This window comes from Malus domestica, chromosome 14, assembly GCF_042453785.1.
Source record: "Malus domestica chromosome 14, GDT2T_hap1".
NCBI lineage: Eukaryota > Viridiplantae > Streptophyta > Magnoliopsida > Rosales > Rosaceae > Malus > Malus domestica.
In genome coordinates this window covers 4,541,795-4,559,264 of record NC_091674.1, presented here as the reverse complement: position 1 = coordinate 4,559,264, position 17,470 = coordinate 4,541,795, and the positions used below count along the sequence as shown (strand labels likewise).

Genomic DNA, 17,470 nt, shown 5'->3' with positions numbered 1-17,470 from the left:
CTCCCCGTAGGCTTACAGCCTACACCTGAGACCCCTAGCCCAATTTTGGGGTCTAGGAAGCACAAAACCCATTTTATTAAGCCACCCATGGGCTTATACATTTCTTTTGGGCCCCGAATTTTATTTGCCTAATTATTTTAGGCCCAATGGGTTTTATATTTTTTCACCCACACTTTAATTTGGCCCGAAGTCCAAATAATTAAAATTCAATTATAGATGTAAACGTAAATCTTATATTTTTGCATATTTGTTTGCATATATATTTGTGTTTGCCTGCAGGAACATATGAACCTAAAGTTTCATATAAATATGTCTTGTTTGAAAACCTAAAATTTTTCATTTAAAAATATCACCCATGATAACCCGAAGTTTTTTCATGCAAAATTAACCAAATCATGTCTATTAGAACCTGTATGTTCTACTCATACGTAAATGGATTGATTTTTTCTCCATTACACTAAACATATCTTGTCCATCTATTTTGTGATATGAACATGTCGAATTTGAATAAACTTGACTTTACTGCTTTGGAGGTCTCTGGAAGGAACTACCTCAAATGGGTCCAAGATGTGAAGCTCAACCTCACTACAAAGAACTTGCGTCCTGCCATTGAAGAAACAATGAACAAGCATGTTGGTGAAGCAGAAAAACCCACTGCTATGATCTTCATTCGAAGACATATTCACAACGCTCTGCAAACTGAATATCTTGCTGATGAGGATCCATGTGCATTATAGGTCACTTTGGCTGATCGTTTTGATCACCAAAAGGACGTATTCTTGCTTGAAGCAAGACACGACTGACAGCACCTGCGCTTCCAAGACTTTAAGTTTGTGAATGAATATAATTATGAAGTTTGTGGAATCCGATCACTTCTCAAGTTTTGCAATGAAACTTTGACCGAAAAGGATCTCCTGAAGATGACTTATTCGACCTTCTCTGGTTCTAATATTGTCCTGCAGCAACAATATAGAGCTCAGAAGTTCACCAAGTTATAGGATTTGATCTCTGCTTTACTTCTCGCTGAAAAGCAGAACCAGCTATTGATGAAGAATCATCAAGCTCGACCTACTGGGGCGACTGTTGTGCCTGAAGCACATTATAGCACCAACCAACACCCAAAACGCCAAAAGAAGTGTGGTAGGGGCGGTCAGAAGCCATCCCACCAAGATCAACAGAGTGAAAGCCCATCTAAGGGAGGAAACAAAGCCTAGAAGCGCCCAAACCTCACTCTCAAGGCCCCAAACTTCAAGAATAAGGGCAAAGCACCTGAAACCATGGATGCGGACATGTGTTATCGCTATGGTTCAAAGGACCATTGGTCCCGTGTTTGCCGAGCTCCCAAGAAGGTTGTAGATGAATATCATTCTTGTCTAAGAAGTTTGAATAAAAGTTCATGTAAGTGGACGAATCGGAGACTACAAAGATAGATGTTTCTGATTTTCAAGAGGATACCACCCCTATGGAAGATTAGAATCTTAGACATAGACTTATTTTTAGTTGAAATAAGACAACTGGGGCTGAATTCCACCTAGTGGCCGAACCCTTCCTTTGTTTTTGGTAGATTTTTGAACAATTTTCCTTTATGTTTGGATTATTAGTTCGTGATTTGTTTTGGATATTAAGTTTTTAATCCTTGGATAAACAAAATTATTTTGAATTGATATTTGTTTTTATAAACTTTTATGCATGTGACCGATTCAAATTAATTTTTCATTCTAGGTATGACTAATGGGAAAGTTAGTTGTCTGGCAGATAGTGCAACCACGCACACTGATTTGCGTGAACGCATCTATTTCACTAACTTCATACCTAAAAATGCATCTCTGACAACCCTCGCAAGCCCATCCAACCTAATTGAAGGATACGGTAAGACACGTATAATGTTGTCTAATGGTACAATCTTGAGCATTTCTGATGCACTATATTCTCCCCATTCCGAAAGAACGTTATTAAGTTTCAAGGACATTAGAGATAACAATTACCATGTTGAAACCCACATAGAAAACGAAGTTGAATTTTTGTGCATAACTTCCTACGAATATGGCTAGAAGCATATTCTATAGATGATGAAGCGTAGCCCGAGTGGTCTATATACTACGACCATACACCCCATAGAATGCCACTATGTGGCCGGCCCTACTAATGGGACTGCGCACAAAATTACACTTTGGTATTTTCATTTGGGACATCCTGGCGATTAGCGATGCGCCGTATCCTCAAATCTTCAAAAGGGCATCCATTAACTTAAAGTTTAGGTTCGATCCAAGGAATCGCACAAACATGTTCGATGGGAAAGCTTATTAGTAAGCCTTCTTATGACAAGATTCGTTCGAATCCTTCCATTTTTCTACAACGGATTCAGGGGGACATTGTGGACCGATTCACCCTCCATGCGGACCATTTAGATACTTTATGGTTTTAGTTGATGCTTCCACACGTTGGTTACACATGTGCTTGTTGTCCACAAGGAACACTGCATTCTCTAAAATGTTGGCTCAAGTTATCAAGCTCGAGGCTCACCACCTTAATTATCTGATCAAATCTATTTGATTGGATAATGCTAGAGAATTCACATCTAAAACTTTTGATGACTATTGCATGTCTGTTGGGGTTGAAGTTGAACATCATGTACCCCCATGTTCACACCCAGAACGACCTGGCAGAGGCTTTCATTAAGCGCTTACAAATGATTGTTTGATCGTTGGTCATACGTACTAAGCTCTCGATCGCTGCTTGGGGCCATGCAATATTGAAAGCAGCAAAGTTGGTCAGCCTAAGGCTTGTTGCGACATAACCATTTAGTGTCTTTCAATTAGTTATTGGATACAAACCCGACATATCACATCTGCGCGTATTTAGGTGTGAGGTATATGTGCCGATCTCGTCGCCCTTACGTACAAAAATAGGGCCTCAACGAAGGATAGGAATCTATGTCGGATATGATTCTCCTTCGATTATTCGTTACTTAGAACCATTGACAAGCAATTTGTTTACTGCTCATTTCGTGGATTGTCATTTCTATGAGACAGTCTTCTCATCGTTAGGGGGAGATAAGAAAGTTACTATTCTTGAAGAACGACACGAATTATTGTGGATGACTCCCATTTTGTCTTATTTAGATCCCCGCATTGCTCAGTCTGAAACTGAAGTGCAACGCATATTAGATCTTCAGAGCATGCCAGATGCTTTCACCGATCTAGCGCACATGACAAGATACATATTTTAGCGGCAAATACGCCTGCAAAGATGAATGTAACAAATGTACGACGAATTACCCTCCTAGAAGCCCGGGACGCCAATCTTGGTGATCCACATATATTAACAGCTAGCCAATCATATGCCCCTACAAAAAAGCATGGCAGACCCTCTTGGTTCAAAGGATTCACACCCTCGGAATAGGAAAACCATGGCCTAAGGTCCTGAAGAACCTACCGTGAATCCGACTATCGCTTACTCATTCTACCAAACTCATGAGGAAATTCTAGATTATGGAAACGTCCTTGAAGAGACGAATCCTCCTCCCAAGAATCGTGAGATTTCAATCTATTATGCTAGCTTAGATGATGTGTGGCATAGAAATGAGATGATTGTCAATGATGCATTAGCATTTGCAGTAGTTACTGAGATCATGTTGAGCGATGACATTGAACCACGTTCCATTGATGAATGTCGACATAGAACTTATTGGTCAAACTGAAAACAAGCAATCCAAGTTGAACTCGATTCGCTTGCGAAATGTAAGGTGTTTGGACATGTAGCTCATACTTCTCTACATGTGAAGCTTGTTGGTTACAAGTGGGTTTTCGTTCGGAAGTGTAATGAGGAGAACAAAATTATGCATTACAAAGCTCGTGTTGTTGCACAAGGCTTCTCACAACGCCCCGGGATTGACTATGACAAAACTTATTCACCCGTTATGTATGTGATTACTTTTCGCTACCTTATCAGTTTGGTAGTTTCCGAAAAACTGGATGTGCAGCTGATGGACGTAGTAACCACATATCTCTATGGGGATCTTGATACAGAAATCTATATGAAAGTTCCCGAATGACTTACATTGACTGGTTCAAATATTTCCAAACCCCGGAACACGCTCTCAATTCGGCTAAGGAGTTCACTCTACGGTTTGAAACAATCTGGAAGAATGTGGTATAACCTTCTAAGTGAGTATTTAACTAGTCAGGGATATGTGAAAATGAACTATGCCCTTGTGTGTTCATTAAGAAGTCAGAATTTGAGATGAAAGATCTAGGTAGGACTTGATACTGTCTCGATCTCGAGATAGAGCATTGTTCAGATGGAATCCTAGTACATCAATCGAACTACACCCAGAAGGTATTGTGACGCTTTAATGAGGATAAAGTGAAGCCTTCGAGTACTCCTATGGTTATTCGTTCGTTAGATGCAAAACGAGATCTCTTCCATCCGATTGAGGATGATGAAGAGATTTTGGAATCTAAAGTTCCTTATCTAAGTGCAATAGACGCTTTATTGTACTTAGCTCAATGCACTAGACTCGACATCTCTTTCGTTGTTAATATTTTAGCAAGATACAATAAGGCATCAACACGCAGACACTGGACTGACGTGAAAGACATCTTCCGTTACCTTAAAGGTACTACGGATTTGGGCTTGTTCTATCCCTATGAATCCTCGAATGATTCCGCACCCTATGCTCATCGAGTCGATTCTCACCTTGTTGGTTATGCCGACGCAGGATACTTATTTGAGGCACCACAATCTCTTGGAGGTCAACTAAACAGACCTTAGTTACCACTTCGTCTAACCATGCTGAAATTCTCACCTTATATGAAGCAACTCAGGAATGCTTGGTTGAGAACAGTAGTGGGCCATGTTCGAAGCTCCTGTGATCTTTATGCCACCGTTGATGTCCTAACGACGATCTTTGAAGACAACGCAGCTGGCATCGAACAGCTCAAGAAGGGTTACATCAAATGAGACAACACCAAGCACATTGCACCGAAGTTTTTCTTTTTACATCAACAACAAAAGCATCAGAAGATTGAAGTTACGCAAATCCGTTCATAAGGCAATCTGGCCGACCTCTTCACCAAATCACTACCGAAGACGACGTTTCAGAAGCTTGTTCATGAAAATTGGTATGCGTAAACTTTATGAGTTGTAAATTTGCTATTTCTCTTTGGAATTATGTCAAACTCGGAGGGAGTATCCTATAGATACTTGCTTGATCTTAATGTACTCTTTTTCCCTACGATTAGGAGCATTTTTCCAATTAGGTTTTTGCTACCTAACTAGGTTTTAACGAGGCACCCACCTTGGGCTGGTCATATCTCTGATGATGTCTCGTAGACGTTTCTTTTGACTTTGCATTTCTCACGCATTTTTCCTTAGACTATGGATTTTGTCCCTACTCGGGTTTTTGTCATAGCCTTAGGGTTTTTTTAGTGAGACTTACTACTTATGCAAGTTCCTACCTTATTGAGAATAAACGTTGTTCCTTAGGATCAGTGCCAATGAGTCAACTTCCTCAACTTCTGCATGATGTTAAATCTACCTTGAGTCTTTACATACTCAAAGGGGAGAGTTGTAAACATTCCTAGTTTAAGTGTGATTGTGTAAATTCTAGATTAGATTTGATTCTAGTTATCATTTCCTATTGTATCTTGTATTCCTTGGGGATGAAGGAATATCTTCTCGCCTTATATTACTATAAATAAAGGCACAATGTATGAGGGATAACAACATACATGTTCCTCTACAATTCTACAAACACATCTCTCTCTCTCTCTTCTCCATGCCGCTGGCCCTCTCTCTCATTGTCAGATAAAATAGACCACAACAGTAACCATAATTATTAACATATTATAAAAAAAAACTAATTATATATTTTAAAACATAAAATAAATACATATAATTAGCATGGGTACATTTAGCAAAATTAAAAATGGGTACAAATAAATAAAAAAAATATGGGTACAAATACAAATACAAATAAAATTTAAAAAATATGGGCTAAAAAAAGAACTAATATATGGGTACAAATTAAAACTAAAAAGAAAAATGGTACCAATTAAAATAAGGCTTGCAAATTAAAAATGAGTACAAACTAAAAATAAAAATATATGATAAAAACTTTAACCATAAATATAAATATACAAAATGTAACGTTTCTATTAATAAATGAATATATTTGGAAATAAAAAAATATTTTGTTATTGAAATAATTAATGACATTTATTGAAATCTAAGAATCTTGATCAAAAATTGAAAAAGATAAGGTTTTAATCAATGGAGTAGGAAAAATAGGGATGAGAACCTAATTTTTCCTTTTATCAATGGCCACAATACTTTAAAGAAACGAACAATGATTTTTAATATTTTAGTCCATACATTTAGAGATTATAATATTCAGGCCCTCTCCAACCAAATGGCTAAATATAGTCCCGTATAAAATTATAGTCTTACAAAATATTACTTTTAAATGATCAGTGTAAGAACATACTCATATATCATTTCCAACCGAATGGGCTAAATATAGCCCCTCAATAATTTATTGGTTTTAAGTTTATACTTTAAATTTATTTAATTTAATTAAACTACCTTTGAATGTTTTCAAATCTAACCGTTGACTTTGAATTAATTCTTGTAACTGAGGAGTTAAGCCCCAAAAAAAGAGCTAAGAGGGGAGCTACATTTAGCCAGCCTGATGCCCCTTTGGCCAATAACAGTATGTTAAGCTCCATAGAATTATAGCCCAACCTTAGGTTGGAGATGAGTTTTTGGACAAAATTAGGTAATTTTTGGCTTTCAGACATTTGGCCCTCTCCATCGGAGATATGGCCTAAAGACCTCTCATGCAGACAATATTCTTTTAGGGACCCGTATATTCTCTTATAGTCCATAAATAAATCCTCAAAATTAACGGTAGGATGCTCTAAGAAGTATTTGGATCCTCTCCGAATCCAAAAGATATGAGCCCGCAGATCAAGTGATCTGGATCGTCCAAATTTAATCTAACGGCTACAATTATTATAACTTTTAGAGATGTCTCATGTTTATAATCGTTGAATCAAATTTTGCCAGCTCGGATCACTTGATCCGCATGCTCAAATCAAGTGGATCCGGAGAGGATCCAAATCCCTCTAAGAAAACACTTTAGAGTCTATCTCACAAGAGACGAGGCATAAAAAGAAAAACACACTTTAAGAATCCATAAAAGTGAATAACGGTCTATCCTCTTTAGAGTTTTTTTGCATATTGTTTAGTGGAATACACATAGACATAGAAGCTCCATTACTATTCGACCTTGCACATTTTTTTTATGATAGGACTTTAGGGGGGGTGTTTGTTTGGGCTCACTGGTGTGTTTGTTGCACCATACTATTTCGGACTGGATTAGCTTGAGGGATTAAGTTGGATTGGCTTGGCATGGACTAAGCAATACTAGAATTGTAAAACGTTTGGTGCAGTATTAGACTAGCTAAGACTAATATTTATTTTTAATTACTAGTTATAAAAACTTTTGATTGAACTCATGAACTTCCAAGCCAACAATCATACTTATTTCAGAAAACCCACATCACACTTATTTCAGAGAACCCAGATCCTAAAATTATTTGATAGGATTAAAAGCACACCACAAAGTAGCACACAAATGTCCTTTTGATTTTCCTTATTAAAGCTAAGATTTGTCAATTGTAGCATATGAAAATAAGGGTCTTTCCTGCAGAAGATTGTTTTATCTAACTACTTAAAATGTCACAAAAACTGGACTGTTGTCCATACTAACCAGCCACCGGAAAATAATTATTAGACCAACTTACACTTATCTAAAGTCTACGAAATTTTATATGAAGACGCTAGACACACAGAGTTACACTCACACAAATATTGGGGATTTTGGGAGTTGATTTTCTATTTAAATTAAATCGAACAAAAACAGGACAGAAACAAATTTTAAATAGTTCACAAATTAAGAAAAACGAGTTAGGGGAAATGCTATCCACTACCAAATAATCATGCAAACATGTTATGTTTCATTCAAATTCCTTTTATTTCCGAATAAAGATGCTCAAGTTGGCTCAATGTTAGAACTCAACCTATTACTCTTTTTTATGTAGTATGTTAAGAGAATGACGTTTTCAACTTAACTTTGTTCCTAGCATGCAATCTAGAATGGCGTGTTCACTGATTTAACAAGTAGAAATCATTAAGAACGAAAAAGTTTGAGTCATCACAGGGCATCGTAAATACTAGCATTGTCTTACTTATCCTAGAAATTAGTTCACATGTTAATTGCAATTAACAAGTACTACTCTAGAACATATGTAGGTCCTCATTCAGTAAGGGCAGGCACACACATATTCATAGCATTAGAATCCTAGATACGCTTACTAAGTATGCATCCATAGAAAACAAATAAAGAATTCATCACTGACATAAGTAATGGACCAATTTTCATCCATTCATAAAAGTAATTCAAACGAAATGTCATAACAAACTTGCAATCATATTCGGGGCTTCAAAACAGCCCCTAACTACTAAAAATTTAGTTACACACAATCCTTAAATAAAAACAAAAGATAGACATGAGTTTGAGAAGATAGAACCGAAAGAAATCGACTGAGGCATCCTCCTTCCTTCCTTCCTTCCCCAACACTACTTTTAAACCAATTTTTGCTGCATCATTTTCTTCTCCTTAACTCACCCATTAATAGCCATTTACTGATGACAATAAGTGAGAGGAAATGGTAAAACAATTGTAACTCTTTGGGTAGCCTTTATGCTAATTACTCCATCTTAATCCTCATCTTTAATTCCATTCCCTTTTATATTTGAATAAGTGTCAACTAACTTGTTCTTGGTTGCATCAGTTTTTGCTGCTAGATTTATTGTGTTTATTGCTTTCATTGCAGTTACAAATTGCTTAGCCTCTTGGTAACATTTCAGTGTTAAAATGACCATAACTTCTTCTAGACAAATGATATTAACAATATGTGAAATGCCCCAGAAAATAGACATCCGTAGCTTTCCAAGAATATAAGGCTCACTCTCTAATTCATTTTGAGTTGTTCGCAAATTGCTTCCAAAGTCAGCTGATCTGCACATGCAGTTTTGACGAATTTGTTACTTAAAATCCCACTTGTGCTATTTTTCCTTTCTTTGCTTGACAAATCCCACAAAACACAAAAACAAAGTAAATAGCTCAAAAATATAAGGAACTAACTAAGAAAAGACAAGTGAATTTGATGTAAAATATATATAAATATGAGCTTATCAATAATCAACATTTCAGACACCAAAAAATCAAACTTGTTGCTTGCATCCATGAAATGGCATAACAAGATGAATCAGGAAGATAACTAAGTTTAAATACCATCTCCGTCATCTTCTCAATTCAATGAATTAAAAAATAATAATAATAATTTTTGCTCTTTCTGTTTTTTCCTCTTAACTTGTTGCTTGTAGATCCATGAAATGGTACAAAGATGAATCAGTAAGAATCCCCAATTTGCATGATGAATCTCCCCTCTCTCACTGCAAGACGAATCGTAAATTTGCACGATGAATCTCCCCTCTCTCACTGCAAGACGAATCCCCAATTTGCAAGACAGACCCCTCTCTCGGCTACAAGACGAATCCCTAATTTCTCTAATATAAAAAAGTCATACAGAAGAAGATACGGAGATTACGAAGCAACCATGATAGAAATGACCCATTCGACGAGGAGGCAAGGCAAGCCAAAGCCAAAGCCAAATCAACATCTTCAAAGTCATAGCCATGGCGATTGTGAAGTAGTGAAGAAGAAGAAGATGACGGAGATGACCCAATCGATGAGGTCATCATCAAAGATAAAGCGATTGACGAGTTCATCGTTGGAGATGAAGCCACGCCCAAAGCTTGTGCCTTCGAAATCGAAGTCGATGAGGTGATTTGAGCAGGAAGAATAAATTTTTAGCCAGTCCCATGGTTTTCGCTGAGACAAGCTAAGACTGGCTAGCGAGGTCGCTAGTGAAGGTGAGTCTGGGCTAATCCCATTAAAATTAGTCTGGTCCGGAAACAAACAACAGACTACACTAACAGTTAATCTAGTCTAGTCTAGTGAAACCTAGTGAAGCTAAACAATCACCCCTTAAATTTCATTAGACTAGACTACACTAATTATTAGTGTAGTGATTGTAGTCCCATGTTTGGTAGGCAAATGGACTAAGTTTAATGAGATTAGCCTTCACTTGCTCCGACTATCTCCTTCGCTAGGAGTTCTTAGCGAGGACCCCCAAATACCACAGGACTACCTAAGCCTGTCGTTGAGAGAGAATCGTCGCTCGTCCTTGTCTTCTTGCTCATCTTCTCGCTCTGTCATCCTCGTACTGCTCACCCTCATATCCTGCTCGTCATCATCTACTCTTGGTCTGGTAAATTTCAAATCTGACGGTTTATTTCTTTGATTTTGTTTCAAATCGTTAATTTATTACTGGATTTTCATCGATTCGTTGTTTTGGGTTTGAATACTGTGAAAATTTGGAATTTTTACATCGAAGATTATTAGTTTTGTAGATAATATTAGTTTTCTTGAATTTTGTGGTTTGAGTGTTTTGATTTGGGTTGAATTTCATAAATCAGTAGTGGCTAAGTGGTCCGAGGCTGATGGGTTATTAGCGGTGTTCAAATTGTTTGTCTCTGTACTTTGCAATGACTCTGTAATGGCAGTCGCCTGGTGCATGGGGCTGCACATTTGTTCATATTAATATCATTAATTAGGTGTTATATGAGGAAAGTAAAATGATAATTATGGTGCAAATTTTGATTAGAAAATTAGTATTAAGGATAAAGAATTGTGTGCCTCAGCATGTGGTGCTCTTGTCTATTCCTATCACGCCCACAATTTGATGTATATGCAAGGCTTTGGATGTAGATGCAAGGCTTTTGATTAGAAAACTAGTATAAAGGACAAAGAATTGAGATGCAGATGCAGAGCTTTGAAGTTTGGGTGTTGTTTTTCGTAAATTATTAATAAATAAAATTTGAAAACTTGGAGCCAAATTCATTAATTGTTTGTCTATGTGTCTACTTTGCAATGACTCTGCAATGGCTACCATGGCAGTAGCCTGGTGCACTAGGTTCAGTTGTTTGTTTTGGTATGTTGTACTTTCTCGTTCATATCCCTCAGATTCTATTTCAATTGCTTTTTACACTTGTTCATTTAATCTCACTTATGTAAATAAATGCAAAAAATTGTTGTTGTTTGATTCCTTGTGCTGAAATAGTTCAGTTTTATTTGCAGTTCTTGGTTTTCTTGCATGGCATTTGTTCATGAAGATCAAAGTGTTTGATCACAGAGGCTATTTCGCAAAGCTCTGCATTGTATTTCTTCCATCACTATGTGCTGCTCTCGTGGGAATCTCTCGTGTGATGATTACTGTATCATTGGCAGGACGTCTTCGGCGGAGGTCTTGTGGGAATTGTCACAGCTTCGATTTGTTACTAGCAGTCCTTAGCTCTCCTAAACCAGCTGGATGGGTGGGCACCTCAAGTGTATTTCCACATGCTGGGTGCATAGAGGAATGTTGGCGTGTCCTTATCTTCGCCCATGAGGTTAAGCTCTCTTCGTATGCGATATGCTAAGTACACATATTGATAGTCCAGACTCAAGTGCACCACTCCACTAGTTACTGGAATAAGGGAGAAGATCCTGAGTTGAGTTTGTATGCATAATAGAAATCATATAGAACGTATATATACATTTTGTATACACAACGTTGTACTTCATTCGATGCCTCCATATCATATGTGTAGCTCATAACATCATTATTTATTAAATGAAAATTTTATAATTTTATATCAAAAAAATGTATGATTTTTGTTCTGAATTGCTTTGTTGGTCTTTTGGGTGATAAATGTGATGGTTTTTCGTTATCCTGCTTTTTAGTCCAAGACTGCACCAAACGTTTCACTAAATTAGTCCAGCTTAGTCTAATCTAAGCCAGTATAGCTTAGTCCCTGAAACTAGTCCAATCCGAGATAGTTTGGTACAACAAACACACCCTAGGGGTTTAGACATAAGAAAACAATTTGTGAATCGGGTAGAAAACAATTTATGATAGGACTTTAGGGGCTTATATTATCAAAATTAACAATATTCTCTTAGACAACCACGATGCCTCAAGTCTAATTGATAATTTGCATTATTGCAGCTTATGTTTCTTGAATCCAATCAATATGCCGAGTCACCTTCATTAGGAACCTACACATTTATCTCAATGTTCCTATCCGAATGACTTTAAACCGATCACTTTCTCAATTAAACAAATATAAGGCTCATTTGGATGTACTTTTAAAATGATTGAAATCACTTTTAAAGAAAATCTTTTGGGCAAAAAACTGTTTACTACCCTTATGTTTCATGGTTTTCAACATTTAGTACATCAATTTTTTTTCGTCTCAGAGTCATACCTAAAGTGTAAATTTTGGGATAATCTCATACATCCGTTAGTCAAACTGTTAAGTCTGCCGTTAACAGTGACGTGGCGCCCATGTGGACAATGATTGGGCACCACGTATCATCCACGTAGAAATTAAAAATATATATATATATTATAAAATAATAAATAAATAAATTTAAAAAAAACGTTTTTTTTTTCCTTCTTCTTCTTCTTCCTTCTTCTTCCTCTGAATCTGGGTAGCAGATTCGTTTTTTTTTTTCTTTCTTTCTTCTTCGTCCTTCCTTCTCCTTCTTCTTCTTCCTCCTTCCTTCTCCTTCTTCCGAATCTACCCATTTTTTTTTTCTTCTTCCTCCTTCTTCTTCTTCCTCTTTCTTCTTCTTCCTTTTTCTTCTTCTTCTTCTTCTTCTTCGAATCTGCCCAGTTTTTTTTTTCTTCTTCTTCCTCCTTCCTCCTTCCTTCTCCTTCTTCTTCTTCTTCTTCCTTCTTCTTCCTCCTTCTTCTTCTTCTTCGAATCTGCCCAGTTTTTTTTTTGTTTTTTTTCCTTCTCCTTCTTCTTCTTCTTCTTTGAATCTGCCCAGTTTTTTTTTCTTCTTCTCCCTCATTCCTTCTCCTTCTTCTTCTTCTTCCTTCTTCTTCCTCTTCGAATATGCCCAGTTTTTTTTTCTTCTTCTTCCTTCTTCTTCCTCCTTCTTCTTCTTCGAATCTGCCCAGTTTTTTTTTTCTTCCTCCTTCCTTCTTCTTCCTCCTTCTTCCTTCTCCTTCTTCTTCTTCTTCTTCGAATCTGCCCAGTTTTTTTTTCTTCTTCCTCCTTCCTTCTTCTTTCTCATTCTTCATTCTCCTCCTTCTTCTTCTTCTTCTTCAAATCTGCCTAGTGTTTTTCCTTTTTTTCTTCTTCTTCTTCCTTTTTCCTTCTCCTTCTTCTTCTTCTTCTTCTTCCTCCTTCTTCCTTCTCCTTCTTCTTCTTCTTCTTCTTCTTCTTCCGAATATGCCCAGATTCGGTTTTTTTTTTAATTTTATAATATATATATATATTATTTTATAATTTTTTTAAAAATTTCCACGTGGATGACACGTGGCGCCCAGTCATTGGCCATATAGGCGCCACGTCACAGTTAACAGCTGACTTAACAGTTTGACTAACGGATGTATGAGATTGTCCCAAAATTTACACTTTAGGTATGACTTTGAGATGAAAAAAAAATTGATGTACTAAATGTTGAAAAACATGAAACATGAGGGTAGTAAACAGTCTTTTGCCCAAATCTTTTTAGGTTTAAACAGCACTTGAAGTGCTTTCTGCAAGAAGCACCAGTTATGCGCTTCTTCCAAGAAATACTTTAAGTGCTTTTCCAAAATTTATTTGCATTTTTACTAAGGATTAATTCTAAAAACATTTTCGCTAAAAACGTTTTCAGTCATTTTAAAAGCACATATAAACGTACTTATAGTGTACAAGTCTTTATCGTTTAATCAAGACAAAAATAACATTTCGACAAAGAAAAAAAGACAAAAATAACATATGGGACAGGTCTTATCTTAGCAAAAGAAAATCATAAACTAAAAGGTTAAATCAAAATGTTAAGAGCCTGTTTGGTAGTCTACTTGAATTCAACTTTTTAAACTAAAAAACAATTTCCAAGTTTTAGGCCTTAAAAACTTGTTTGGTAGGCATATTTTCAAAAACTGAACTCAAGACTAACTAAAAAATATGGTATATTCTCTAAAAAAAATGTGAGTTTATAAACTTAAATGCGCTTATTTATATTCTATCCCTCCTCCCCTCTCACTTCAAATCTATATCTCTCTTTTCTTCTTTCCATCTCCACTTCTCTTTTTTTTTTCTTTTTTTTTTTTACATTTTTTGTCTCTCATCCAATTCACTCTCTTCATTCTCTCGGTTCTTTCTCTCACTCATCTTTCTCTCTATCTCATCTGATCCTCTTTTTTTTTTTTTTTTTTTCCTCCAATCATGTCTCACTTTCTTTTCTTATCTCTCCTCTTTCTCCCTTGACCCTCTCTTTTGGGATCTTTTTGTCCAGTTTAAGTTGTAAGATTTAAAATTTTTAAATCGCATACCAAACAAGTTTTTGAGTCTTAAAAAAATTGTTTTCAAGAAATGTTTTGAGAAATGATAAAAAAAATTCAAATAGTATAACAAACAAGTCCTAAGTTTTATTTTTTGATCAATAACGAATGATTTCATTTCATAACACAGCCAATTATACAACTTGAATGAGAAAGACGAGGAAAGAAACAACAACAGCAAACAAATAATCATACAGCTCTCACTGAGATGGTCATTCTTCATCAGAAATGAACCACCACCAGGAAAAGCTTGCCGCCTGCTATTCATGTAAATAATTTCAACCAAAATAAAAATCAAACATCCTGCAAAACTCATACATGAAAAAAATGGATTATATGATATATATCCATCAAATAACCTTAATAAATTCTGGCATACAAAGCTAAAAGCTGGACTAATATATGAAACCTAGCTTTTCTCGAACTCAAGTAACCCGGATAACATGCTTTTGATGTTAACATATGTAAATATTTCTACAGACAAATACACAAATACATATACTGTTATATTGCTAGAAGATTTCAGCAAAGTTGGAGGTTGTTGTAGTAGGTATTCCAAAAGGTACACGATCATCGCAGTACTCATCTGCCCTATTATTGTTGGGCTTCCGTAGGCTCTCACTCACGAAACCTTCTTGGTCGATCAAACAAGTAGTGGAAGCAGAAGTACAAGACTGAGAATTAGCAGCCCTAATGTTATTAACCTTGGATTTTCGACAACCTTGATTATTATTATTCCCAGTAAGCCGTTGAACCAAACCCATAAACTCTTCAGGTTGGACATGAATAATCTTGGGAGATATGAGATAGACTATGACTGGCTTCTTCTTCATCACCTTCTGTGAATTCTTGCTTACCATAAGAGGTGCTGGCCTTGGACCCTGCAACTCCAAATGCCTTTTCAAAGACTTCGTCATCTTATTAAACAGCGAATTTGAATATGATAGCGCTGTGGTAGTTAAAATTATAGATGTGCAAAACAATATTTATACTTGGTTTCAAGGAAGAATGGGTTTTGTATTTGGTGACTAGTAGCTTTCTTTTGGCTTGATTTGTATCATTGAATTGGTCTGTTTTGAGATAAAATATGTTTGCTGATTCAGTATTGTTTGCCGGCTGTCGTTCTACAGATTTCCTAGAAACCAAGAATTATAATGGAGATCAAAATTTTAAATTAAATTTATAAACTAAATGATGTATCGTTAATATGAAATAAACATATGAATCGACACTAAATTAATAATCAATTATCAATAATCACATCATTTAATTTACATAATTTGATTTGAAAATTTGATCTACCTTGTATTATTCTTAATGTTCTAGGATTCATATAGCCGATCCTACTTAATGAGAAAAAGTTTTGTTGTTGTTGTTGTATTAATTGACATATGTGAATAAATTTACTATTCAAAAAGCAGAAGAAACAAAGCACGGATCATCAGGCTATGAAAAAGTCATCGATTATACTAGTCAGTCCAGATCAGTCATTCAATCATGTACTTCTCTTCTTGGCGTGCAATTGAAAATTTGGGACGTCTGACTTTTTACACTGGATCTTGTTGTGTCTTTATCTTTTATCTTGTAATAAAAGTTATGTAATATTTTTTGTTGAGAAACAGGGAAGAACTAAGGGAAGATTGAGTGTGGAAGGAAGATTAATGCAACAAAAATGTAATATTTTAGTCTTAAGTTTTAATTTAAAGATCTTCTTCAACTCTTAGGTTAAAATATAAAAAATTTAACTCTGAAAATTTAAATTTTAACCTAGAAATAGGATTTTTTTTTTACTTCAATAATTTTGAGTTAAAATTTTAGCCCGAGATTATTAAAGAATGAATTTAGGATAATATTTTTTTTCTTTATGATTAAAAAAATTTCGTCAAGTGTTTTTATATAAAAAGAAATCAGTGAGATATTTATTCATTAGTTTACTATATGTTTTTGTTAATTACTTCGGACCCCTCCTTATCGTTACCTCATTACCCTCAAGAATATTTTCAGTGTACCGGAAACATAGGTCGATACACTAAGTGTTATAAAATAATTGATTGAAAGGTTTTTATCCAAGTATCCAACTAATTGTTTTGTGACATTTGTGTACCTAGTCATGTTATCGGTACACTAAAAATCTCTCCATTACCCTCCACCCTAGGAATTAATAATGCCTATAATAGTGATTAAAATTTGATTATTGTACGGCCACTCCTCATACAATCTAATGATATTTACCTTTAATTTCTTTAAAAAAAATATTTGTCTTTACTTGTAGGTCTGAAATTTAATTCTCATGACGAATTTTATGCTAATTTATTCTCTACTGTATCATTATATGATGGGTAATGGTAGGAAAACCAAATTTGTAAACAAAATAATATGTCACCAATAACAAATAAGGACGTTAATTGACACTTTGTTATTAATCCAATCATCTATAACCACATCATTTGATTTGCAAATCTAATTTAAAAAATTTTGTTTACCTAAAATTACTCTTATATAATTATTGTACGGTTGTCCATTATAGAGAAATTTGGAAAAATAACAAAAATTTTGAACGCAAATATAATTATAGCCACTATTTTAAATTTTTAATAATTTTAACCAAAAGTTAATATGAAAGTACTAATATACCCTTGTTTAAAATGTGGTTTTCCAAAAAAAAAAAAAAAAACTAAAAAACAAGCTGTTGAAGATGTTCCCGCATCTCTGATTGCTCCAAAGCCTCCTATCCATCCCTTCCTCCCGCACCGACCTTGCCATGATTATTGATTGATATATCAGTTTTCATTTTCATAAGCAATTTTAATTTTAATTGCTTGGGTCCTTTGGACCCAATGCCTCAAGGAAAGAATGGAGACGATCGATGCCGGTTGGGTTTGACTTTAACAACTTCGATGAGGTCTGAAATTAATACTGTTGACGGGATCTAAGACCACCGTCGCACTCAACCTCAA

General features: G+C 35.5%; 1 protein-coding gene across 1 annotated transcript; it reads right to left on the bottom strand.

The window, feature by feature from the left end:
* Positions 1-15,025: 15,025 nt before the first annotated feature.
* On the bottom strand, positions 15,026-15,430 carry LOC103449632 (nuclear speckle RNA-binding protein B-like). Its single transcript, XM_008388964.4, has one exon. The coding sequence runs from the start codon at positions 15,428-15,430 to the stop codon at positions 15,026-15,028; it is 405 nt and encodes a 134-aa protein (XP_008387186.1).
* Between the last annotated feature and the right edge of the window lie 2,040 nt (positions 15,431-17,470).

Coding starts and splice junctions, on each gene's coding strand:
- LOC103449632 (XM_008388964.4), bottom strand. CDS start 15,430: ATGACGAAGTCTTTGAAAAGGCATTTGGAGTTGCAGGGTCCAAGGCCA.